Here is a 26,338-nt window from a genome sequence, read left to right on the forward strand (position 1 = left end):
GTCCTCATAATACTGTTCCTAATCCTCCTCGTGATACTTGACATTGAGCTCGGAAGGGTTATGGGCTGTTTCAAACGGGCCCTCATCATCTGGATCTTCCACATCAAAAAGGTGACTTGGAGGGAGAGGATAGATCTTGCTTGGTGATGTATGTTCTGGGAGCAGGAATTGTTGAGATGTTAACTCCCTTGTCGACAATATCGTTGACAAAGCCATTGTCGACACTGGTTGTGCTCCCTTGTGGCAAGGGCTTTTTTGTCGGTTTTAACGTTGGCGGTGATGTCTTCGCTGATGGGCCCTTCATTGACAGTATTGTCGATGACTTCTGGAATACTGCTGTCAACAATGCTTTTGCCAACAGGTTGACGATGTAGTAGATGCGGATGTTGACATCATTGTTGTTACTGTCATAGGCGATGGTATTTTCGAATGCGATGTTGCGGTCATCAATATTTTCAGAGCAAGCTTGGACTTGAAAGTTGATGGTTCAGAAGAAGAATTTTCAAGGTGCACCTCCAGTTTCGAAGACGGAGTGATAGGCTCCGACTATGAGGGGAGTTTTTCTTTATCCTCCTTGTGAGAACTGTCTCTAATTTACACCTTAGATTTCCCTATACTAGTCACCACTAACCCCCCTCTGGGGTTCTGGAGTAGCGCACTACTAGCTGAAAAGCACTTCAATGCCTCGTCAGGGGTAGAAAACGCTATATAAATTACAATTAAAACTGAAAAACCAATACAGTTAATCAGTTATTTAGATCCGCAATACAAAACAGCCATGCAAACCATAACTCCCACATCAGATGCATTGCTTATGACCTCCCAATACTTGTAACACCATGTAAAACCACAGCATCATTAAACTACAACACATACCCAAAATAGTGTATGAATCCATGTTCATAGTCACCTTGTTGACCGGTAATAGAAATGTGATATGTAATCTGACCTGTAAGTGCACATATTCTAATTAGTGACCACAATTATACTTTAACTGCACCTTTTTCAGTTTACGTTCTGGGTTTCTTTCACATGATCTACTACATCATACTACTTCAAAGTTATTGTATCCCCAGTGCCCCAATCCTCTGCAGGCAGCAAATTCATTCTGCGTATGTCTTCTGGCCATATGCAGGGGGAACTTGCTGAAAGACCTGTGGCAGCCAACCCACAATGCGTACTACCCTCAGATGTTGTCAGCGTGGGGTGGCCACAGGGCTTCACCACAAGTTACCAACATCCAATGCACACAGCTGAACTGACCATAAAGCCTGGTGTATGGCCAGAACCTGAAGCCAATGAATTGTGGATGGCCTTACAGGCCCTATATATTTATAGAGAATTATTATAGTGTTCTGAAAATAACCTTTTTGAGGGCTTTTATTGAACTGTGTGTATTTTAATGGATGTTTTTGAAACTTTTGTAGCAAACAGCCACTTATAAATAAACTGTAAATATTTTTTCCGTAGTTGATGAAATTTCCTGTAATGGTCATGCTTAAAATGGGTTACCAATCCTGGGCTTCTTCTCCTTGCACCAGATGTTGATTTTGCACTTCATGCTCTAGCGTGTAAAGATGCTGGGTTCCATCTCCTAGGCCTGGGGGTCGGAATATGCCCATTCCTTTCCCACTAAGGAGATCATCACATTTATTTTTAGGACACAGTGACGGTGTACTGCATCCTGTAACTGCATGCACAAAAGAACATTTTCTTTGCAACTAGTCAAACAGAGAGCTGGGATCTGCAGAGCCATAATCGATGTTGGGGGTAAAAGCTCCCTCGTCCAATCAGATCTATTTATATTTTAAATTTAAGTTTGACAGATTTCAGTTTCACGGTCCAGAAATCTTCAAATCTTACCCCATTCAAATACACCTGAAAATTTGGGAATGCCAATTCCTAAAAAAAACAGCTGAATGGATTTACACTAAACCAAGTAAAGTAGCTTCCTTTACTTTCCTGCCCAATCTAGCACAATTCCTTTTAGCATTTTTCTCTGTAGCAGAGAGCTAAGGTGCCTATGGGAGTTAAAATTAAATGCTATTTATTTCTATCTAGATATAGTGGTGATCCACTAAACTCAGGAAAAAAAAGTAGGTTTACCTAGGCTCCCAATGTATATAAAAGAAAGTGGCACATGAACTAGGGATTGAAAAGAAAACATTCAAAAGCAAGGTTAAGTTACCCTGCCTGCTCTTTTTTTTTATCTCAATAAAACACGCTTTTATTACCATTCTGTAACCAGACCATTTCAAGAGTGACTAGATGAACCACATGATTCTTTGCACAGATGGACCACGGTCGCCAAGGCAGCATCCACTTGGTAGCATCTGCCATCAAAATTGAGGCATCATCCTCCATCTAAATATCTCTCGACAGTTATATGGCACTTCAGAGGTCTCACAACAAAGAAGGAATCTACTGAGTGGTAGACGCAGATCATCAGGACTCAAGACCTGCACTAGCACCTATAGACGATTAGACTGGTGGGTCATCATTGCTTCTAGCACTGAATGGAAAATTGGTGCCCTCAGGGCAGAGCATTTGGGAGACAGAGTGGAGGAGTATCCCACAATAACCCAACTGCACATACTTGATCAAAAATTCGAAGGAACCTAGATGGTCTCCGGTTATACCCTTTACCTCCTGCAGATTTTCACTCACTTTCCCCTACATTTATAATTCTAACTGAAGTATTTACTGCCTCCCAGTATCTCCCCTAACATACATTCACAAAACCCTAAACCACATATCCCGAATGTGATGAATATAATATTTCAAGGAATCAGGGTCACCACAAAACACAGATGATAAGCCGTCACTATGGCAGAGGTGGGAGCCCCAATTTTGTTTTAAACTTCATAGCTTACCCTGTGTTCGGATCGAGAACTCGTGGCAGGTGTCCCCTCTGGAACAGCTGGAGAAGTCGGCTTCACTGCAGACACTAAATGGAGATGGCAAGAATTACAGCGCACCAAGGACGTAACATGCAGCACCATTGCAACACGTTATCATGCAGCACCAGGCTGAGTTCTGTTGCATCGAACGCAAAATATGAGAGAGGTGCTCGCTTTATAAACTTTAACTGTGCTTAGCCTTCATCTGTGCTCATCAGTCCCCTATCCTCTTACTTGCTGAGGTTTTTTAGAAGATAGTGGTCTAAATTAGAAGGCTAAAAGGGTGTTGTTAATTTGAATTGTCTCGGAAGTCTGACTCACACTGGTGGTTTCGGAGGCATCCAAAGTCCTGCCTCTTATCGAGAAAGGAGCTGTTTTATTTCCATCCTAGCTCAGCACTGCCTGTCTATGCCACACCAAAATATATGCAGGATGTACAGCCTGGTCGAACTAATCTCCAGTAGCCCGGCCCCAAAAAAACTCTTATCAGATCCATATGAAAGGGTGAAACCTTAAATGAAGTTGGGAAACACCCGAGGACCCCTCAATGACCACCTCTTAAGAGACAAAAGTGCTCTCATAGAGGCTGTACCCCCTTTATTTACTTAATTAATATACAGGTCTCTGAAGAACAACAAGAGTTAATCACTGGTGCTGCTGCGAAACAGGACTCACCTGGCTTGCTGTCCATTGGCTGAGCGGAGACCGGAGGCACTGGAGGCATCGAGGTAGGGATGGGTCCTGCCGCAGGAGTTGGTGCAGTTACCTCTGGTTTTGGGGGAGCTGGTGGAGTAACCTCAATTGGTTTTGCCTTAGGGGCAGCAGCTGAAAAAAAAAAAAAACATTACTGCATCTTAAACTGGAAATGACCACGTGCTCAGTCTTTTGCACCCCACTTCTACGAATACTAGCCATTTCTAACTGCAGATACCTGCAAACCAGCTTCCCACAGCGCTACACACTGACTGCATAGTATGCCCACGGTTCCCTACACTATCAATGATTTGCGGTGCTGGCAACAGAGCTGGCTTGGACTGGCAGAGCTGCACTCTCACCTCCAGATTTCCTGAGTGTAAAGAGGGGTGTCCCGCCTTCCACTCTACCCCCATCAGGAACCAGGAGAGCTTCAATCACACCGGCAGCAGGAGCTGGAACTTGTACAGATGTCTGTCAGGATAGGCGAGAGAGAGGAAGCTAATCAGACTGAAGTGTGGATCTGAAGAATAGTGCCATAGACCGTAACTCTAAAACATCAGACAAAGAGGCTGATCCAAAAAGGAGAGAACAAGATGAAGCAGGAAGAAGAGTTGACGAAGTAGCCAGGAAGGAGAAGAATGGAAGGTGAGAGTGAAGCATGCAGAGAGGTCGACAAAGAGAAAAAAAAGAGGTTGAAGAAAGCCAGAAGAGAGATGATCTCTTAAAAAGGAAGAGCTTGAAAAGAGAAGGGAGAGAGCAAAAATGCTACAGAGAAGTAAAGTTTGAGTCTAAGGGAAGGGGCAAGGAATGAATGGACGCACAGAAAGAAACAGTAGAGGGGCAAACGAGGCCCAAGGTGGGGAGGATTGAGGGTAACAGGGAAGAGAAAGGAAAGTGAGAAGTATAGAGCACAATCACACTGGTACAGTAAGCCCTAAAAAGAGACAGGCAAATGAAAGGGTGCATCACGACCTGCATCAAGCTGCCGCTACTTGTATGGGTTGCTTCAACAGACCCAGTCACATAGCCCTTCTTGGAGAAAGGGTTGACCAAACAGTACCTTGTTAAGTCTTTCAGAAACATTTTCATTATATAGAAATTAAGGGATTTGGTGGAGGACTGTCGGCATATCATTAAGAGGCATGGAATGTCAAATGAGACCAGTAGAAGATGAGAAAAGAGATGCAAGTAAAATAGAGAACAAAACAATCATACTGCTTGTTGAATTCTCAACAAAAAGCAGAACTGAGGAAATACCTATCAGAAAGTGACTGAACAACAGACGCAGAAAAAGGACCGGATATAAAAATTTAAAAAAGCAAATACGAAGTTCAAGACTGAGCAATTGGCAGAATTATTAAAGTCAAAAAGAGGTGGGGAGAAAAATCATGACAGACAATGACACAGATTAATACTAAAAAAGGGAGACTGTCTCAAACAGACACCAAATGTATAGTAAGCAGACTTGGGCAAAAGTCCAATGAAGTCGGTCTGTTCAAGCCACAACAGAAGTTACAGCTGTGGAAGTGGAGAGGATGAGAGAATGGAAAAGATATCCACTGTACTCACCTTATCAGTCTCAATCTCACATACCACCTCGTCTTCAGATACTGTGTCCCCAACAGCTGAAAAAGAAAAGAAAATGTAAGCAGCCACTGGAGAAGGAAGACGCAATAAAGCAAATTCAATGGTGTGCAATGATGGTAACAATTAAACAGACATACCTAGGGCATGCACAGATGACACGCATAACATACTGCTATGGTGTGATGTGCAATAGGCACACTGAACCAAGCTACAGGGACATGGAAACAAGCGACGAACAAAACACTACTGCATGGGCGTTCGCGAAGGGCATGCATAGAAAATGGCACTTTAGAGGTACACACAATATACAACCGGATCACTGCAACATAAACTGTACCTAGGGAATGCAATGAAGACAAAGCTACAAGGGCATGCACACAAGACATGAGTGTAACGCCGTTCTGAGTCATGCAGCAAGGCGGACATTAAACACTATTATATGGGCATGCTTACTAAGCAAGCATGGAAGACCGTGGTATAGAAGCATTTGTACATACGGGCCAGCTATAGAAGCACTTTTGAAGGCACAGAGGAACTTATTATATAATTCACATTTGCAAGGGACATACTTATGGTCCAGTAAGGGAGTGAGGTACAAAGTATGAATGGGACAGGGGGCCAGATTAAAAAGGTACTTCCAGGACACATCCCAAACAAACCGCACAGAAGGTACCCAGGTATTACAGTGGAGGACTTGCAGAGGGTCCATAAATACAATCCACTAATTGGATAGACACAACAAAAGTCTCGTATAAAGACTTCATCCAAAAAGGAGAAAAAATACACTTTACGAGTAAAAGACTTGGCAACATACTCCTGCGCACGCAGCCATGAAAAGGAGAAACACCTGCAGTAATTGCAAAGTGTAAGGAAATGCCTCCTTGGCATGGTTGCCCCCTGACTTTTTGCCTTTGCTGATGCTATGTTTACAATTGAAAGTGTGCTGAGGCCTGCTAACCAGGCCCCAGCACCAGTGTTCTTTCCCTAACCTGTACTTTTGTATCCACAATTGGCAGACCCTGGCATCCAGATAAGTCCCTTGTAACTGGTACTTCTAGTACCAAGGGCCCTGATGCCAAGGAAGGTCTCTAAGGGCTGCAGCATGTCTTATGCCACCCTGGAGACCTCTCACTCAGCACAGACACTCTGCTTGCCAGCTTGTATGTGCTAGTGAGGACAAAACGAGTAAGTCGACATGGCACTCCCCTCAGGGTGCCATGCCAGCCTCTCACTGCCTATGCAGTATAGGTAAGACACCCCTCTAGCAGGCCTTACAGCCCTAAGGCAGGGTGCACTATACCATAGGTGAGGGTACCAGTGCATGAGCATGGTACCCCTACAGTGTCTAAACAAAACCTTAGACATTGTAAGTGCAGGGTAGCCATAAGAGTATATGGTCTGGGAGTCCGTCAAACACGAACTCCACAGCACCATAATGGCTACACTGAAAACTGGGAAGTTTGGTATCAAACTTCTCAGCACAATAAATGCACACTGATGCCAGTGTACATTTTATTGTAAAATACACCCCAGAGGGCACCTTAGAGGTGCCCCCTGAAACTTATCCGACTATCTGTGTAGGCTGACTAGTTTTAGCAGCCTGCCACAAACCGAGACATGTTGCTGGCCCCATGGGGAGAGTGCCTTTGTCACTCTGAGGCCAGTAACAAAGCCTGCACTGGGTGGAGATGCTAACACCTCCCCCAGGCAGGAATTGTCACACCTGGCGGTGAGCCTCAAAGGCTCACCTCCTTTGTGCCAACCCAGCAGGACACTCCAGCTAGTGGAGTTGCCCGCCCCCTCCGGCCAGGCCCCACTTTTGGCGGCAAGGCCGGAGAAAATAATGAGAAAAACAAGGAGGAGTCACTGGCCAGTCAGGACAGCCCCTAAGGTGTCCTGAGCTGAAGTGACTCTAACTTTTAGAAATCCTCCATCTTGCAGATGGAGGATTCCCCCAATAGGGTTAGGATTGTGACCCCCTCCCCTTGGGAGGAGGCACAAAGAGGGTGTACCCACCCTCAGGGCTAGTAGCCATTGGCTACTAACCCCCCAGACCTAAAACACACCCTTAAATTTAGTATTTAAGGGCTACCCTGAACCCTAGAAAATTAGATTCCTGCAACAAGAAGAAGGACTGCCCAGCTGAAAACCCCTGCAGCGGAAGACCAGAAGACGACAACTGCCTTGGCTCCAGAAACTCACCGGCCTGTCTCCTGCCTTCCAAAGATCCTGCTCCAGCGACGCCTTCCGAAGGGACCAGCGACCTCGACATCCTCTGAGGACTGCCCCTGCTTCGAAAAGACAAGAAACTCCCGAGGACAGCGGACCTGCTCCAAGAAAAGCTGCAACTTTGTTTCCAGCAACTTTAAAGATCCCTGCAAGCTCCCCGCAAGAAGCGTGAGACTTGCAACACTGCACCCGGCGACCCCGACTCGACTGGTGGCGATCCAACACCTCAGGAGGGACCCCAGGACTACTCTGATACTGTGAGTACCAAAACCTGTCCCCCCTGAGCCCCCACAGCGCCGCCTGCAGAGGGAATCCCGAGGCTTCCCCTGACCGCGACTCTTTTGAACCTAAAGTCCCGACACCTGGGAGAGACCCTGCACCCGCAGCCCCCAGGACCTGAAGGACCGGACTTTCACTGGAGAAGTGACCCCCAGGAGTCCCTCTCCCTTGCCCAAGTGGAGGTTTCCCCGAGGAATCCCCCCCTTGCCTGCCTGCAGCGCTGAAGAGATCCCGAGATCTCTCATAGACTAACATTGCGAACCCGACGCTTGTTTCTACACTGCACCCGGCCGCCCCCGCGCCGCTGAGGGTGAAATTTCTGTGTGGACTTGTGTCCCCCCCGGTGCCCTACAAAACCCCCCTGGTCTGCCCTCCGAAGACGCGGGTACTTACCTGCAAGCAGACCGGAACCGGGGCACCCCCTTCTCTCCATTCTAGCCTATGTGTTTTGGGCACCACTTTGGACTCTGCACCTGACCGGCCCTGAGCTGCTGGTGTGGTGACTTTGGGGTTGCTCTGAACCCCCAACGGTGGGCTACCTTGGACCAAGAACTGAGCCCTGTAAGTGTCTTACTTACCTGGTTAATCTAACAAATACTTACCTCCCCTAGGAACTGTGAAAATTGCACTAAGTGTCCACTTTTAAAACAGCTATTTGTCAATAACTTGAAAAGTATACATGCAATTTTGATGATTTGAAGTTCCTAAAGTACTTACCTGCAATACCTTTCGAATGAGATATTACATGTAGAATTTGAACCTGTGGTTCTTAAAATAAACTAAGAAAAGATATTTTTCTATATAAAAACCTATTGGCTGGATTTGTCTCTGAGTGTGTGTACCTCATTTATTGTCTTGTGTATGTACAACAAATGCTTAACACTACTCCATGGATAAGCCTACTGCTCGACCACACTACCACAAAATAGAGCATTAGTATTATCTATTTTTTACCACTATTTTACCTCTAAGGGGAACCCTTGGACTCTGTGCATGCTATTCCTTACTTTGAAATAGCACATACAGAGCCAACTTCCTACATTGGTGGATCAGCGGTGGGGTACAAGACTTTGCATTTGCTGGACTACTCAGCCAATACCTGATCACACGACAAATTCCAAAATTGTCATTAGAAATTGATTTTTGCAATTTGAAAAGTTTTCTAAATTCTTAAAAGTCCTGCTAGGGCCTTGTGTGTTAAGTCCCTGTTTAGCATTGTCTTTTAGAGTTTAAAAGTTTGTTAAAAGTTTGAAATTAGATTCTAGAAACAGTTGTAGATTCTTAAAAGTATTCCAACTTTTAGAAACAAAATGTCTAGCACAGATGTGACTGTGGTGGAACTCGACACCACACCTTACCTCCATCTTAAGATGAGGGAGCTAAGGTCACTCTGTAAAATAAAGAAAATAACAATGGGCCCCAAACCTACCAAAATACAGCTCCAGGAGCTTTTGGCAGAGTTTGAAAAGGCCAACCCCTCTGAGGGTGGCAACTCAGAGGAAGAGGATAGTGACTTGGAGGACAATTCCCCCCTACCAGTCCTATCTAGGGAGAACAGGGTCCCTCAAACCCTGACTCCAAAAATAATAGTCAGAGATGCTGGTTCCCTCACAGGAGAGACCAACACCTCTGAAATCACTGAGGATAGCCCCAGTGAAGAGGACATCCAGTTAGCCAGGATGGCCAAAAGATTGGCTTTGGAAAGACAGATCCTAGCCATAGAGAGGGAAAGACAAGAGATGGGCCTAGGACCCATCAATGGTGGCAGCAACATAAATAGGGTCAGAGATTCTCCTGACATGTTGAAAATCCCTAAAGGGATTGTAACTAAATATGAAGATGGTGATGACATCACCAAATGGTTCACAGCTTTTGAGAGGGCTTGTGTAACCAGAAAAGTGAACAGATCTCACTGGGGTGCTCTCCTTTGGGAAATGTTCACAGGAAAGTGTAGGGATAGACTCCTCACACTCTCTGGACAAGATGCAGAATCTTATGACCTCATGAAGGGTACCCTGATTGAGGGCTTTGGATTCTCCACTGAGGAGTACAGGATTAGGTTCAGGGGGGCTCAAAAATCCTCGAGCCAGACCTGGGTTGACTTTGTTGACTACTCAGTGAAAACACTAGATGGTTGGATTCAAGGCAGTGGTGTAAGTAATTATGATGGGCTGTACAATTTATTTGTGAAAGAACACCTGTTAAGTAATTGTTTCAATGATAAACTGCATCAGCATCTGGTAGACCTAGGACCAATTTCTCCCCAAGAATTGGGAAAGAAGGCGGACCATTGGGTCAAGACAAGGGTGTCCAAGACTTCAACAGGGGGTGACCAAAAGAAAGGGGTCACAAAGACTCCCCAGCAGAAGGGTGATGAGACAACCAAAACTAAAAATAGTAAAGAGTCTTCTACAGGCCCCCAAAAACCTGCACAGGAGGGTGGGCCCAGAGCCTCTTCACAAAACAATGGGTACAAGGGTAAAAACTTTGATCCCAAAAAGGCCTGGTGTCATAGCTGTAAACAGCATGGACACCAAACTGGAGACAAGGCCTGTCCCAAGAAAGGTTCCACTCCAAACTCCCATCCAGGTAACACTGGTATGGCTAGTCTCCAAGTGGGATCAACAGTGTGCCCAGAGCAAATCAGGGTCCACACTGAAGCTACTCTAGTTTCTGAGGGTGGGGTGGATTTAGCCACACTAGCTGTCTGGCCGCCTAACATGCAAAAATACAGACAGCAACTCTTAATTAATGGGACTAGAATAGAGGGCCTGAGGGATACAGGTGCCAGTGTCACCATGGTGACAGAGAAACTGGTTTCCCCTGGCCAATACCTGACTGGAAAAACTTACACAGTCACCAACGCTGACAATCAGAGAAAAGTACATCCCATGGCAATGGTTACTTTAGAATGGGGAGGGGTCAATGGCCTGAAACAGGTGGTGGTCTCCTCAAATATCCCAGTGGACTGTCTGCTTGGAAATGACCTGGAGTCCTCAGCATGGGCTGAGGTAGAACTAAAAACCCATGCAGCAATGCTGGGTATCCCTGAACTGGTGTGTGTGAAAACCAGAGCACAGTGCAAGGCACAGGGTGAACAAGTAGAGCTGGAGTCTGGAAGAATGGCCCAGCCTACCAAGAGAAAAGGAAAGTCAGTTGGGAAACCAACTGCAACCCAGCAAAAGAAAGGGAACCTCTCTTCTCATGAAGAAGTTCTGCCCTCTGAGGGAACTGAGCCTTTGGAGCTTGAACCTTATCAGGTTGAGCTCTTGGGCCCAGGGGGACCCTCAAGGGAGGAGCTGTGTAAGGGACAAGAAACCTGTCCCTCTCTTGAAGGCCTTAGGCAGCAAGCTGCTGAAGAGTCCAAAGGCAAGAAAAATGGAACACATAGGGTCTATTGGGAGGATGGGCTCCTGTACACTGAGGCCAGAGACCCCAAACCTGGTGCCACTAGGAGAGTGGTAGTGCCTCAGCTGTTCAGAGAGTTCATCCTAACATTGGCCCATGACATTCCCCTTGCTGGACATTTGGGACAAACCAAGACGTGGGAGAGGTTAGTCAACCACTTCTACTGGCCCAATATGTCCAGCATGGTTAAGGAATTTTGCCTCTCCTGCCCCACCTGTCAAGCCAGTGGTAAGACAGGTGGGCATCCAAAGGCCCCCCTCATTCCACTTCCTGTGGTGGGGGTGCCCTTTGAAAGAGTGGGTGTGGACATAGTTGGTCCACTAGAACCTCCCACAGCCTCAGGAAATATGTATATCCTGGTAGTAGTGGATCATGCTACCAGGTATCCTGAAGCTATTCCCCTTAGGTCGACTACTGCCCCTGCAGTAGCCAAGGCCCTCATTGGTATCTTTACCAGAGTGGGTTTCCCTAAGGAGGTGGTGTCTGACAGAGGTACCAACTTCATGTCAGCATACCTAAAGCACATGTGGAATGAGTGTGGAGTGACTTATAAATTCACTACACCCTACCATCCACAAACTAATGGCTTAGTTGAGAGATTCAACAAGACATTAAAAGGCATGATCATGGGGCTCCCAGAAAAACTCAAAAGGAGATGGGATGTCCTCCTGCCATGTCTGCTTTTCGCTTACAGGGAGGTACCACAGAAGGGAGTAGGATTCTCACCCTTTGAACTTCTGTTTGGTCATCCTGTAAGGGGGCCACTTGCCCTTGTTAAAGAAGGCTGGGAGAGACCTCTCCATGAGCCTAAACAGGACATAGTGGACTATGTACTTGGCCTTCGCTCTAGAATGGCAGAGTACATGGAAAAGGCAACCAAAAACCTTGAGGCCAGCCAACAGCTCCAGAAGTTTTGGTATGACCAAAAGGCTGCACTGGTTGAGTTCCAACCAGGGCAGAAAGTCTGGGTTCTGGAGCCTGTGGCTCCCAGGGCACTCCAGGACAAATGGAGTGGCCCTTACCCAGTGCTAGAGAGGAAGAGTCAGGTCACCTACCTGGTGGACCTGGGCACAAGCAGGAGCCCCAAGAGGGTGATCCATGTGAACCGCCTTAAGCTCTTCCATGACAGGGCTGATGTGAATCTGTTAATGGTAACAGATGAGGATCAGGAGGCAGAGAGTGAACCTCTCCCTGATCTTCTGTCATCAGACCCAAAAGATGGCACAGTAGATGGAGTGATCTACTCAGACACCCTCTCTGGCCAACAGCAGGCTGATTGTAGGAGAGTCCTACAACAGTTTCCTGAGCTTTTCTCCCTAACCCCTGGTCAGACCCACCTGTGTACCCATGATGTGGACACAGGAGACAGCATGCCTGTCAAGAACAAAATCTTCAGACAGTCTGACCATGTTAAGGAAAGCATCAAGGTGGAAGTCCACAAGATGCTGGAATTGGGAGTGATTGAGCGCTCTGACAGCCCCTGGGCTAGCCCAGTGGTCTTAGTCCCCAAACCTCACACCAAAGATGGAAAGAAAGAGATGAGGTTTTGTGTGGACTACAGAGGGCTCAATTCTGTCACCAAGACAGATGCCCATCCAATTCCAAGAGCTGATGAGCTCATTGATAAATTAGGTGCTGCCAAATTTCTAAGTACCTTTGACTTGACAGCAGGGTACTGGCAAATAAAAATGGCACCTGGAGCAAAAGAAAAGACAGCATTCTCCACACCTGATGGGCATTATCAGTTTACTGTTATGCCCTTTGGTTTAAAGAATGCCCCTGCCACCTTCCAAAGGTTGGTGAATCAAGTCCTTGCTGGCTTGGAGTCCTTTAGCACAGCTTATCTTGATGATATTGCTGTCTTTAGCTCCACCTGGCAGGATCACCTGGTCCACCTGAGGAAGGTTTTGAAGGCTCTGCAATCTGCAGGCCTCTCTATCAAGGCATCCAAATGCCAGATAGGGCAGGGAACTGTGGTTTACTTGGGACACCTTGTAGGTGGAGGCCAAGTTCAGCCACTCCAACCCAAGATCCAGACTATTCTGGACTGGGTAGCTCCAAAAACCCAGACTCAAGTCAGAGCATTCCTTGGCTTGACTGGGTACTACAGGAGGTTTGTGAAGGGATATGGATCCATTGTGACAGCCCTCACTGAACTCACCTACAAGAAAATGCCCAAGAAAGTGAACTGGACTGTGGACTGCCAACAGGCCTTTGACACCCTGAAACAAGCCATGTGCTCAGCACCAGTTCTCAAAGCTCCAGATTATTCTAAGCAGTTCATTGTGCAGACTGATGCCTCTGAACATGGGATAGGGGCAGTTTTGTCCCAAACAAATGATGATGGCCTTGACCAGCCTGTTGCTTTCATTAGCAGGAGGTTACTCCCCAGGGAGCAGCGTTGGAGTGCCATTGAGAGGGAGGCCTTTGCTGTGGTTTGGTCCCTGAAGAAGCTGAGACCATACCTCTTTGGGACTCACTTCCTAGTTCAAACTGACCACAGACCTCTCAAATGGCTGATGCAAATGAAAGGTGAAAATCCTAAACTGTTGAGGTGGTCCATCTCCCTACAGGGAATGGACTTTATAGTGGAACACAGACCTGGGACTGCCCATGCCAATGCAGATGGCCTTTCCAGGTTCTTCCACTTAGAAAATGAAGACTCTCTTGGGAAAGGTTAGTCTCATCCTCTTTCGTTTGGGGGGGGGTTGTGTAAGGAAATGCCTCCTTGGCATGGTTGCCCCCTGACTTTTTGCCTTTGCTGATGCTATGTTTACAATTGAAAGTGTGCTGAGGCCTGCTAACCAGGCCCCAGCACCAGTGTTCTTTCCCTAACCTGTACTTTTGTATCCACAATTGGCAGACCCTGGCATCCAGATAAGTCCCTTGTAACTGGTACTTCTAGTACCAAGGGCCCTGATGCCAAGGAATGTCTCTAAGGGCTGCAGCATGTCTTATGCCACCCTGGAGACCTCTCACTCAGCACAGACACTCTGCTTGCCAGCTTGTATGTGCTAGTGAGGACAAAACGAGTAAGTCGACATGGCACTCCCCTCAGGGTGCCATGCCAGCCTCTCACTGCCTATGCAGTATAGGTAAGACACCCCTCTAGCAGGCCTTACAGCCCTAAGGCAGGGTGCACTATACCATAGGTGAGGGTACCAGTGCATGAGCATGGTACCCCTACAGTGTCTAAACAAAACCTTAGACATTGTAAGTGCAGGGTAGCCATAAGAGTATATGGTCTGGGAGTCCGTCAAACACGAACTCCACAGCACCATAATGGCTACACTGAAAACTGGGAAGTTTGGTATCAAACTTCTCAGCACAATAAATGCACACTGATGCCAGTGTACATTTTATTGTAAAATACACCCCAGAGGGCACCTTAAAGGTGCCCCCTGAAACTTATCCGACTATCTGTGTAGGCTGACTAGTTTTAGCAGCCTGCCACAAACCGAGACATGTTGCTGGCCCCATGGGGAGAGTGCCTTTGTCACTCTGAGGCCAGTAACAAAGCCTGCACTGGGTGGAGATGCTAACACCTCCCCCAGGCAGGAATTGTCACACCTGGCGGTGAGCCTCAAAGGCTCACCTCCTTTGTGCCAACCCAGCAGGACACTCCAGCTAGTGGAGTTGCCCGCCCCCTCCGGCCAGGCCCCACTTTTGGCGGCAAGGCCGGAGAAAATAATGAGAAAAACAAGGAGGAGTCACTGGCCAGTCAGGACAGCCCCTAAGGTGTCCTGAGCTGAAGTGACTCTAACTTTTAGAAATCCTCCATCTTGCAGATGGAGGATTCCCCCAATAGGGTTAGGATTGTGACCCCCTCCCCTTGGGAGGAGGCACAAAGAGGGTGTACCCACCCTCAGGGCTAGTAGCCATTGGCTACTAACCCCCCAGACCTAAAACACACCCTTAAATTTAGTATTTAAGGGCTACCCTGAACCCTAGAAAATTAGATTCCTGCAACAAGAAGAAGGACTGCCCAGCTGAAAACCCCTGCAGCGGAAGACCAGAAGACGACAACTGCCTTGGCTCCAGAAACTCACCGGCCTGTCTCCTGCCTTCCAAAGATCCTGCTCCAGCGACGCCTTCCGAAGGGACCAGCGACCTCGACATCCTCTGAGGACTGCCCCTGCTTCGAAAAGACAAGAAACTCCCGAGGACAGCGGACCTGCTCCAAGAAAAGCTGCAACTTTGTTTCCAGCAACTTTAAAGATCCCTGCAAGCTCCCCGCAAGAAGCGTGAGACTTGCAACACTGCACCCGGCGACCCCGACTCGACTGGTGGCGATCCAACACCTCAGGAGGGACCCCAGGACTACTCTGATACTGTGAGTACCAAAACCTGTCCCCCCTGAGCCCCCACAGCGCCGCCTGCAGAGGGAATCCCGAGGCTTCCCCTGACCGCGACTCTTTTGAACCTAAAGTCCCGACACCTGGGAGAGACCCTGCACCCGCAGCCCCCAGGACCTGAAGGACCGGACTTTCACTGGAGAAGTGACCCCCAGGAGTCCCTCTCCCTTGCCCAAGTGGAGGTTTCCCCGAGGAATCCCCCCCTTGCCTGCCTGCAGCGCTGAAGAGATCCCGAGATCTCTCATAGACTAACATTGCGAACCCGACGCTTGTTTCTACACTGCACCCGGCCGCCCCCGCGCCGCTGAGGGTGAAATTTCTGTGTGGACTTGTGTCCCCCCCGGTGCCCTACAAAACCCCCCTGGTCTGCCCTCCGAAGACGCGGGTACTTACCTGCAAGCAGACCGGAACCGGGGCACCCCCTTCTCTCCATTCTAGCCTATGTGTTTTGGGCACCACTTTGGACTCTGCACCTGACCGGCCCTGAGCTGCTGGTGTGGTGACTTTGGGGTTGCTCTGAACCCCCAACGGTGGGCTACCTTGGACCAAGAACTGAGCCCTGTAAGTGTCTTACTTACCTGGTTAATCTAACAAATACTTACCTCCCCTAGGAACTGTGAAAATTGCACTAAGTGTCCACTTTTAAAACAGCTATTTGTCAATAACTTGAAAAGTATACATGCAATTTTGATGATTTGAAGTTCCTAAAGTACTTACCTGCAATACCTTTCGAATGAGATATTACATGTAGAATTTGAACCTGTGGTTCTTAAAATAAACTAAGAAAAGATATTTTTCTATATAAAAACCTATTGGCTGGATTTGTCTCTGAGTGTGTGTACCTCATTTATTGTCTTGTGTATGTACAACAAATGCTTAACACTACTCCTTGGATAAGCCTACTGCTCGACCACACTACCACAAAATAGAGCATTAGTATTATCTATTTTTTACCACTATTTTACCTCTAAGGGGAACCCTTGGACTCTGTGCATGCTATTCCTTACTTTGAAATAGCACATACAGAGCCAACTTCCTACACAAAGTGTTTATGACGGCTTCCAAAAGGAAGAAGAGAAGGAATTATTTTATACACATGTACAGATAAAACCATCAGTCAATCGCAAAGGAGTGAACAACAGGGGAGAGACATAAGCTCAGCCATGAAACAATCAGAAAAGGTGAGGAGGGAGAAAGCTGTGGCCTATTATTACAGTATTAAACATGCGCTATGATGGCACAAGAGGGTCCTCAACTGAGCGCTAAGAAAGCCACATCAGAAGGTGGTGAGCCAGTGCTGCAATCTCCAATACCAAGCCATAAGAGAGCAAGCAAGCAGAGCAAAACTCCAAAGTAGGCAATGCGTCAGGAGAACACCAGATTTCGGATGGCAGTAAGCCGGTGCTGGAAAAGGGCCATAAAGCAGGACAGTAAGCAGTCAGATGTTTGATCAGAAAGAGACAGCCTTGGCTAGCAAGAGCCATAAGCAGGAAGTGAACGCGGCGAACCAGAAGTGGCTGAGGCAAGCAGACCGGAAGCTGGCTTCATACCAGTAGCAAGTAGTTCAAACTACAGCCACCTAGGAAGGCCCAGTGCACTGCAAAGAGCGAGCAGACTCAGAGTGAGCCACGGGCAGCAAGACAGTCAGGAAAGAGCCAGCTGCAAGCGAAGGGCACAAGCAAACACAACTGTTGGCAATGAGTCGAAGCAGTCACTCACACTGCGTTAAGTGTGGCTACACCTAGTAAGGTCGTATTGGCCACAGGAAGCAGATTAGCTGGAGAGTAAGATGGACGCAAGCAGCACCAGTCACCAATGAGCAACGAGGAGGAGAATGAAGATAATGGGCAAGCAGAGTCAGAGATAGCACAGGTCATCATCGAGTACAAGGACAGCTGGCCACAATAGTGGCCGGACAGAGGGAAAGTTGGTTTTGGGCAGGGAACGCAAACGTAATGCTAGAGCCAGAAATGGCTAGTGGGCACAGTATAAATCAGCAAAGGTGAGAAGTTCCTCTGAAGTGTAATTGAGTCTTAAGTTTATCAGTTCACTAAGGGTAGATGGTGCGCTCACCTTTCTCCCACCGGACATCTCCTTCTGTGACAGACTCTGCAAATGCTGGTGTGTTTACAGTAACCACATCTTGATCTGTAAGAAGAAGAGACAATTAGCGTGGATACTACACATGCACACTTACAACTATTTATGCCACAGCAAACTCATCCAATTAAAGACTTGAAGCAGAACTTGAATTAATATGAGGCAGAGCCTCTGCATGAGAGGGCAGCAGGGAACAGGTACAAGCACTAGCCGAAGAAAACAGTAAAAGAAAAATGTTCACCCTCTGAGAAAGGAGACAGTGCACCCGTCTAGCTCTACGCAATTCAACCATATTTGGGGAATTGTGTACCATGTGAACAAGTAACTCATTCATATTGCCAAAACCAGTCTCATTTTAAAGAAAGAATACTGAAAAAATGTCAAAATATGAATTGCAGCCATCGCAAGGAGGAAAGACCTGCAGGACTTGTACATACAGATTCTGAAAAGGGAGAATCACACTACAAAGGAAACTAGGTTAAGTCTTCATAGCTGAATGATGTGGTATCTGCTGAAGCAGCTCTTCCCATGCCCGCATTGCCATTTCTACAAGGGGTATCACTATCCATTAGCTTCTGTGATTGTTTCTTTCTATTCACAAATTCTGCCTTGCTTCCCACTGGCCAAGTGATATGCATAGGCAAGTCTGAAGATAAATCAATGTGGAGGCTTTGCCCCAGTCATCCCATCACCCCCCAAAAAGTGCATATGGTACAGCATTCCCCAGTGAACTTTCAGGGGGGCAACTTCAAATCTGTGGCGTTAGCAATCTGGTACATGCACCCACTTAAGGAGACTGGACGGCTCTCTTAACTTACTGCAGGAAGCAGTGCTTCGAAATAACCGGACTGTGCTTAGATGAGGACTATTGCCTCTGCAAAAAAAGAAAAAGAAAACAGTCAGCAATGGCCAAGTTCACTCAACCTCAGCAAACTGGAGAGGCAATGGGGGTCGAAGAACTAACATCCTAAATGACACAGCGGTGCCCCTAGGTAAATATAAGACGGGGTTGGGAGGACTTCTCTGACAACAGCAAGATCACAAGATCATACCACTATATGTAGCTGGGATATTCCCCTTGGCTCTCCACCCGCTCCCAGTGTAGTGGCACCCGTATCTGTAACTTCTGGAAGATTTCTGAAGAGTAAACGAAATGGAATCAATGTACTGTATAGCTTTTCCTATTTGTACTTACGGAAGCCACCTGCTCTTGGTACAAGACGGTCCTTGGTAAATGGCAAATTCTAAAAAGAGAATTGGCAAGTTAAGAGTAGACAAGCTGCTGGCAGTGCAAACCTACAGCCCTTACACCCAATACTCCAGCATCCCCTGCTGCCCACAGCTGGTGCTGCCAGATGGAAAAAGGAGGACACAAAAGGTCAACACACGCTAGAGAACTGTCATCAATCATCACTCATAGAAAATGTAGAATCTATCCTACATTTGTGCATCATCTTTTGATGGAGTGCAAAGGCCTCAACTTAACGGTGCTGTCAACACACTTCAATCTTCTGAGCACCTCATACTGATGCTTAAAACCCCGAAATTGACTATTCTACAGCACACGCCAATACAGCATGATTCAGCATCAATTACGGCATCTCTAGGAAACTTTTGCCACTTTATGCTCTTCGCGTAGCTTTTTAGAGACCTCCTATATTCCATTTTAGGAGTGATCTGAAAAATGTGTGTTCCTTAAGGCTCCAGATACAAACCTGCACGCTGCAAATCTGAGGTGACAACTGAATGGTGTTCCCTAGACTGAACACCAACATAAAATACAGCCTTACCTAGAGGTATTCAGACCTCGACTGCACTCAATACTTAGCACCTCTGCTGAACACGATCTCGGCTGAATTAGATTATGGAGTTTCACATATCACTGGACCGCTTTAAAGGTATCCTCTGAGCAGGTAAAGTCCATTCTCGGAAGCTCTCCCGCTAAAGGAACATCTCTTCAAAAACATAAAACGAGAGTGAAACCGTAATGTCCATTTCTGTCACTATAAATACATACTTACGTGATACAGTACGACTTCCAAGCAGACTGGGCCTCTGCAAGAGAAGAAATAGAAATCAATTGTTTTACCTGTCCTATCAGACACCAATCATCAAGACAAACTGACAGCACAGTCAGGTGCCCTAAATCATCACTAGTATGTGATAGAAAGGTGGCAACATCATCCGTTTTTATTTAGCTATTTTGTGTGAGTAAATAACACACACACAAATAGAAGTGCATCACTTCTACGAAGATGCTGAGAATAGCCACCCCCTCACATTTCCAATCCCGTGTTTCAAACAGCAAGCACCTGGTCCTTATACTTCCAGAATCAAAATTCGCTCTCCTTTCTCAAACTAGGAGACACTAGTGCTTCATCTCAATATCGATTTGGAGGACAAAACCTTTAAAAGTGGTGCAATTATACCAGCTGTCACTTAAGCTCAAGATGGACTAACAAGCAAAATATGCATAAGATTTTGGTGAGTATGGCTGTGAGCATACTCTACCAAAGCCTGGCTAAATCCAACAGGGACAAGGTCTTGGTTCCGGTAAGCATTGGAAAAGCCGATAGATCTCACCTTAGAGACCTATTGACTCTACCAATGCCTCTTCGTCAAAGCTGCTGGTCTGTATCATTTTGTAGGCACATGCATGCTTTAAGCATGCCTATGCCTCTGCAAAATAAGGTAGTAGCCAAGCGGAGGAGTCTTTTTTTTTGGTGCTTTAAAAAAAAAAAAAAAAACATGTTAATGGTGTCTGGTAGCAACGTGCACCGGAGGGAGCAACATGAAGGAGAGCCAGGTGGCATGCACGGATGAACTAGAGCAACATGGGAGGGAGAGCACAGAAGCACACAAGCCAGAGAGGGCCACATGAGTCTGCGTGGAGGCTTTTTAAATGTTGGCTCCATGAAAGAGAGTTGAAGGAGGCGCAAAAGCACATAAGCAACATGGAGGAGGGGTGCACAGAACCACACAGGCGAGACAACATGATAGCAGGTGGGGGGAGAAACACAAGAGTGAACCTGCGACAGGGACAAAGCAATCTCGGTCTAGAGCTGGTGTGGAAGACAAAAGCAAACGGGTATGGAAGAGCACCTGGGGGGACGGGTTAGTTGAAGTATATGAGGGAGACCGCTTGTGTACACATGCGCTCTTGTGGAAAGCCAAAAAAAAAAGAAAAACAAAGTAGCTCCCGAAACCGAAGCATTGGAAGAACACAAGTAGTTGGGCCATGCTCCAGGTGAAGGCGAAACACAAAAGAGGAAGAGAACGCATCACATCTAAAACTTTCTTGCAAGGCATAAAAACCATATCATTCTTCCTTATAGTATGACAAAGCACCTGCAGATTTGTAAGTCTGTCCCGATTAATAAAAAAAGCTATTAATTAAAGCCAGAATATGTGCATCTTAGGAACATACAGGGACGCTGAGTCAAGTGAATGCCTTTGAGTGAACACTTTTGGTGTAGGTGTATAAAATATCTTTTATATTAAAAAAACAAGCACTTATAAAGCGTTACATTTGAGAAAATGCTGCTTCTGAATATGCAGTAAGGCTTGGGATGCGAGACGTGCAGCATTTCGTAAGGGCCGGTAAACCATGTTAAAGTGATTCAGTTATAAGTGGAGTAGCTAGTCTGATGGGCCGACAATGAAGGGGCAGAATGGGCAAGAAAAGTCAGTGACATATAAGAAGCCGCTGCTGCTAAACGGCCGGCAGGGCTGGGAATGTGAGATATGCAGGGTGTTGCAAAGGCTGGGAAGATGCCAACTGTATAGTAGTGAAATAATAATAAAATAAACTTTGTTCGGTAGGACTGGGGATGAAGCAGACACTTATGAGGTTGGAACACAATGAATCACATGTATGAGGCAATGGCCCGAGAAGCCAATTTTTTAAAACTTTGGAACTGAGTAGATTTTTGCCGTTGGCTTAATAAGCTATGTTTTGGGGCAAATGACTTCATCTGCCCATGCCAATCATAAATGAATGTGTCCTTGTGGGATATATCTGATGCTTATGTACAGCGCTCCAATACCTTGTTTGCCAGTTTGCGGTATATAAAATTGCTAAAAAAGAATGAATGCACAGCTGGATACAAGATAGGTACTTATAAAGCAGTCACATATAATACACCGCCGCTTCTAAAAGGACAGGAACTGAATGAATCACATATATGTGGGGTAACGGCCAGAGCAGCCGGTTTTGGAACTTTGGAACCCAGTAGTCTTGGCTTTGGCTTAACATGGTGTGTTTTTAGGCAAATCACTTAATTTCCCCAAACAACCATAAATTAATGTACCCTTGTATAAAACTGCTAAAATAAAAAAAATAAAAAAGGAAAAATACATGCAGGGCTAGATACAAAACAGGCACCTATAAAGCATTCACATATAATACGCCCATACTTCTGAAAGGCCAGTAGGGTTGGGGATGAAGCCACATGTATAGTAGTGAAATATTTTTTTTAACTGTGCCACTGCCCAGTTGGTAGGCCTGGGAATGAAGCAAGCACTTAAAGAACAGTCACATATAGGAAAACACTGCTTCAGAAAGGCCCGCAGGGCTGGGGATGTGAGCGATGAAGTGTTTTGCAAGGGCCAACAGAGCGTGTGAAGAGCTGTCAATTGTAAGCAGAATAGTGCTTCTGAAGGCCCGATAAGGGGGGCTGCAGTGGGCAAGAAAAAAAACAGACGAGGACATAAATTAAAGGAAGCACATGGAAACACGATGTTTATAAATTCGTGTGAACACAGGCAAGCCTTACAAAACACTTCAAAAATATTCAAATAACTCACAAACAAACCAATTTAAAGCTTTAGCAACAAGGCGAAATAAGAAGAAATTGGAACATGATGCACAATAAATACCATGAAATGGATGCAGCGTTTCGAATGGGCAGGTTAAACCGTGCAAACTGTAACAATTATAAGCAGAAAAGGCAAAATCGAAACTAGACGGGAGGAGGGGCCATCACACGCTCTGACATGAGGAAACGTGACTACGCGTGAACGTAGTGTGATGGCCAACAAAAATGTTCTCTTAGTGAAATCGCCAGTGAGGAAACTAAACACACAAAGAAGGGGCATTTAGAAAAATGCACCAATGAAAAGAAAGCATTTATGACAAGCACAACAAAGAACAAATGGCTATAGGGGGCGGGGTCAAAGCCCATAGACAGAACACAGCATGTCTTGCCAGACAGCGCATGCACGCTGCTAGGCTCAGCCAAAAAAAAAAAAAAAAAAAATATCTCAAAACAACGTCAAATCACCTTAAATGGGAGGGGAATTGGGACCCACAGATGACACAGACTGGGAGGCTGCCCTGATGTACCAGTCAGAAGTCACCATCAAAATCCATCTGTGGCTAATACAATCCAAAATCCTCCACAGGGTATACTACGACAGGGTTAAACTTCACAGAATTAGGAGGGATGCATCACCAAATTGTATAAGGTGTGAAGCAGAATGGGGGGGGTCCTTCTTGCACACACTCTAGGCTTGTCCCTGTATTCAAAAATGCCAGACTACTGTCCTGAAAGAACTTGGGAAAATACTGGAAGAAGAGATCCCAGCAGATGTACAATATGTGCAGCTGGGCATAACCACGGATGTAGATATACCACATCCCAAGCTCCTCTTTTGGCAATCTAGGCCTGGTAGTGGCCAAGAGATGTGGCAAAGCATTGGGGAGCCCCTGAGATACCTAAACTGAGGGAATGGGAGACTGGGATGGACCTCTATATGATGGCAAAAAAGATAAGCTACAAAGACAGAGGCTGCCCAAAGAAATTCCTAAAGATCTGGAGACCTTGAAGGGCATGCCACGGGATACAAGAGGTAAAGGGGGGCAACAGTGGGTACACCGCACGGGGACAAGAGTCTTTAGAACACCCGTCCACAAGAATGTGCTGTACACTAATGAGCGTCAATGTATTGCTCCCCTGCTCCCCTGTTACTTTTGCTTTCAAGCCCAATTAGGCATGTTGTTGTGTTTGACTCAAATGCATATTCAAATTTAAAAACAATTAAAATGTAATATCACCTGAATCACGAGCAATTATAGATGCAGAAAAGATGCGGGTGTCATTTTTTATTCTTCACCAACAAATGATGACTGAGTTGATGATAACTCGAGTTCAATCGGAAATTTAGCAACTTTGGAGAGAGACAAACCCAAAGCTAATTTAGGTGACATTTCTAGCCTTATGTGCTTGTAAAGTAAGGAGCTCCTGAGGCGTGATGATTGCTTTCACGAGGGCCGTTTCAATTGATCAATATCATACTTGTTGATCACAAAAACAGGGAGCAACGCCATTTAGTGAAAGTTCCGAAATGGGGGTGCCTCTGTGTCATTTATTAAAAACGTCCTGGTCACAAATAAGTGCAACTGTCATTCTTTTCTTGGGCCTCAACAATTTGATATCTAAAAGTAGCCCAATATTATTTAAAATATAGCTCTTTAGCTTGCTCTACCAAATAAATATGGAGTGAGTGCACAGCATCTATAAGAGGGCAAAGCTAGCCAAAGAGTTCTGGTTCCTTCAATGGTTACTGGATATAGTTTGTGAACACTGTCACTTACCCTTTGGACTCAAGGCCAGATACTAGCGGACTCTATTGAATAACCAAGTTACTTTTGGGCATTTGATTTTCTTGAGGTAGCAAGGTCAAGCAGTCGAGTCTTATGCCAGGAAGTGGAGGCCAGTAAGACATTCAGTAATACAATTAATTAAACTTAATACCCAATCAGTGTGGAACAGGGAAGAGGTATTTATTTTACAGGTGAAATATTTTGTGCATAATAAGAAATAAAGCAAATCAGAAGGTGTCAGCACCTTCTAGGATCAAGATAAGCCACAAAGGTTTTATGATGTCAGAGATAGGTGCAAGATTGATAGAGTCCAATGTCATAATATGGTCCATGGTTCAAGTTGACTCAGGAACCAGCAGGGGTGCTCTAGTTCCTGGGTGATCTAAACTATCAGAAAAGGACCAAAAAAGGCAAGCAAGTGATACAAATGGAGTACCCCTTTGACACAAAGCTGGTCCTGGACATAACCTGGGAATCCCTCCGTAACCAAAATGAGGTTAAAAATATGGCAATAACAAAAATAACATTGTTCTACTGTTCTCTTCATCTACACTGTGTACAAGATACCCGATCCCAAACGATGACCAGGAACCCATGGTTCTAGACAATGGGTCTAGTATTTATATCTGACTGGTGGTCAAGGCAGTATGCCAGAGGCAACAAGTGGACGCATAACATTTGGAAGTTATGTATGCTCACCTAGTTTTGGAGTGACAATCTGTACTGGTTGCTGAGCAGATTTCACAGGCTTCTGAGCACAGAATTCGCAGCACAATGGTTTTTGACTGACTATACAACAGGGTAACAGGACTAATACAGCAAACTGCAGTCTAATATTGCATACAACTGCAAGCATGTGCTAAAATACCACGGGGTAGAGACGTCTGGAGAATGCACTATACCACAGTTGTGACAGCTAAAAACAACATGCTACAAATCCACAGTCAAGACAGTGTACCAAGTCAGTTATGGACTGAACTGTAATACTAAGGACATTAACCCAAGCGAGCATAGCAAGTGTAAGGCTTGACTACAATATCACATATTACCAGCCCCAGAAAGAATAGCATGAACTGGTGACATTCCTATAATACCACACATCAGCCACCAGAAATCATACGCCACTACTTGCACAAAAACCTCACATAACATGGACTTCTAACAAACATAACTGATTTAGTGTTGCCACCATTACACCAGCGGGAAGCAAAAACAGGAGAAGTAAAGATATTGTCCCAGAGCCTGACCATGAAGATGGGTGGTATCAAAACAAATAGGTTGCCCAATCAGCAACCAAACAATACATAATAATTTTCTAAGGTGAGTGCCTGGATGCGTTTCTTGTGTTAACATTATACATTCTAATCATTTTCACTGTCATTTTAGTGCAGTTTCACAAACCTTCTCTCATACTATATTCACACTTTATATTAGATGTTTTTAAATAGGTATGGTAACCGGGATGCAATCCATGTTAATCAAGCACACTACATTTGCATACCTGAATGGTAGAAAGGAAGTTCAAAGCCTAAACTTCCAACACTCATGCACACCTCAAATGAAATTGGACAGGTTCAATATTGTAACTGTGGAATATATGCATTTATTGACTGATTAAAGTGCAAACCAGGTGAAGCGTTTAACTCATTTGCAGTGAAAAAACTGTAGCGGCTCCGTGCACCTTGAGAAAGCCAAAAGACAAAATCCATTGGCTGGCAAAACTGGCTCTAATAAATATTTTTAATCCATGTTTCTTCAGATGAAGAACAATAATATGGACTTATAAAAGGAACTAACTGCAAGACTTCGCCTTGATATCTGTGTGAAAGACTGAGAATGGCTTGAAAAACAGAATGCCATTAGACAAGTTGCTAAGTGCACACTAAATTATCCTAAAAGTGTATACATTCCAACACTTTGTTCTGGAATGTGGAGCTTGTAGTAGCTGGCTCCAAGTAGCTGCACTACTTTTTCTGCAATTTATTTGGGTACGGATTTAGAGTGCATCAAGATATAAGACTACCAGCTACTACTGTTAATCCTTTGATAAACCTTTTCTGTGTACATGATCAGAAACACATTTTGTTCAAACTCTTATTTCCATCGCTCACGTGCCAATAATTGAGCATTCATGGAAAAGCAATCCTATTTACAGCATTGACTAACCTCAAACAAGAACA

General features: G+C 45.6%; 1 protein-coding gene across 1 annotated transcript in view; it reads right to left on the reverse strand.

The window, feature by feature from the left end:
• DLST (dihydrolipoamide S-succinyltransferase) overlaps positions 1–26,338 on the reverse strand; it is a 160,930-nt gene that overhangs the window by 118,854 nt on the left and 15,738 nt on the right. Inside the window, exons 2-9 of the mRNA XM_069208479.1 lie at positions 19,576–19,609; positions 18,750–18,798; positions 18,373–18,428; positions 17,528–17,602; positions 5,166–5,221; positions 3,956–4,067; positions 3,576–3,725; positions 2,874–2,947 (exon numbers count right to left, since the gene is read on the reverse strand). Coding sequence (XP_069064580.1) covers positions 2,874–2,947; positions 3,576–3,725; positions 3,956–4,067; positions 5,166–5,221; positions 17,528–17,602; positions 18,373–18,428; positions 18,750–18,798; positions 19,576–19,609 — 606 coding nt within the window. The remainder of the gene's footprint in view (positions 1–2,873; positions 2,948–3,575; positions 3,726–3,955; positions 4,068–5,165; positions 5,222–17,527; positions 17,603–18,372; positions 18,429–18,749; positions 18,799–19,575; positions 19,610–26,338) is intronic.

This window comes from Pleurodeles waltl, chromosome 9, assembly GCF_031143425.1.
Source record: "Pleurodeles waltl isolate 20211129_DDA chromosome 9, aPleWal1.hap1.20221129, whole genome shotgun sequence".
NCBI classification, from domain to species: domain Eukaryota; kingdom Metazoa; phylum Chordata; class Amphibia; order Caudata; family Salamandridae; genus Pleurodeles; species Pleurodeles waltl.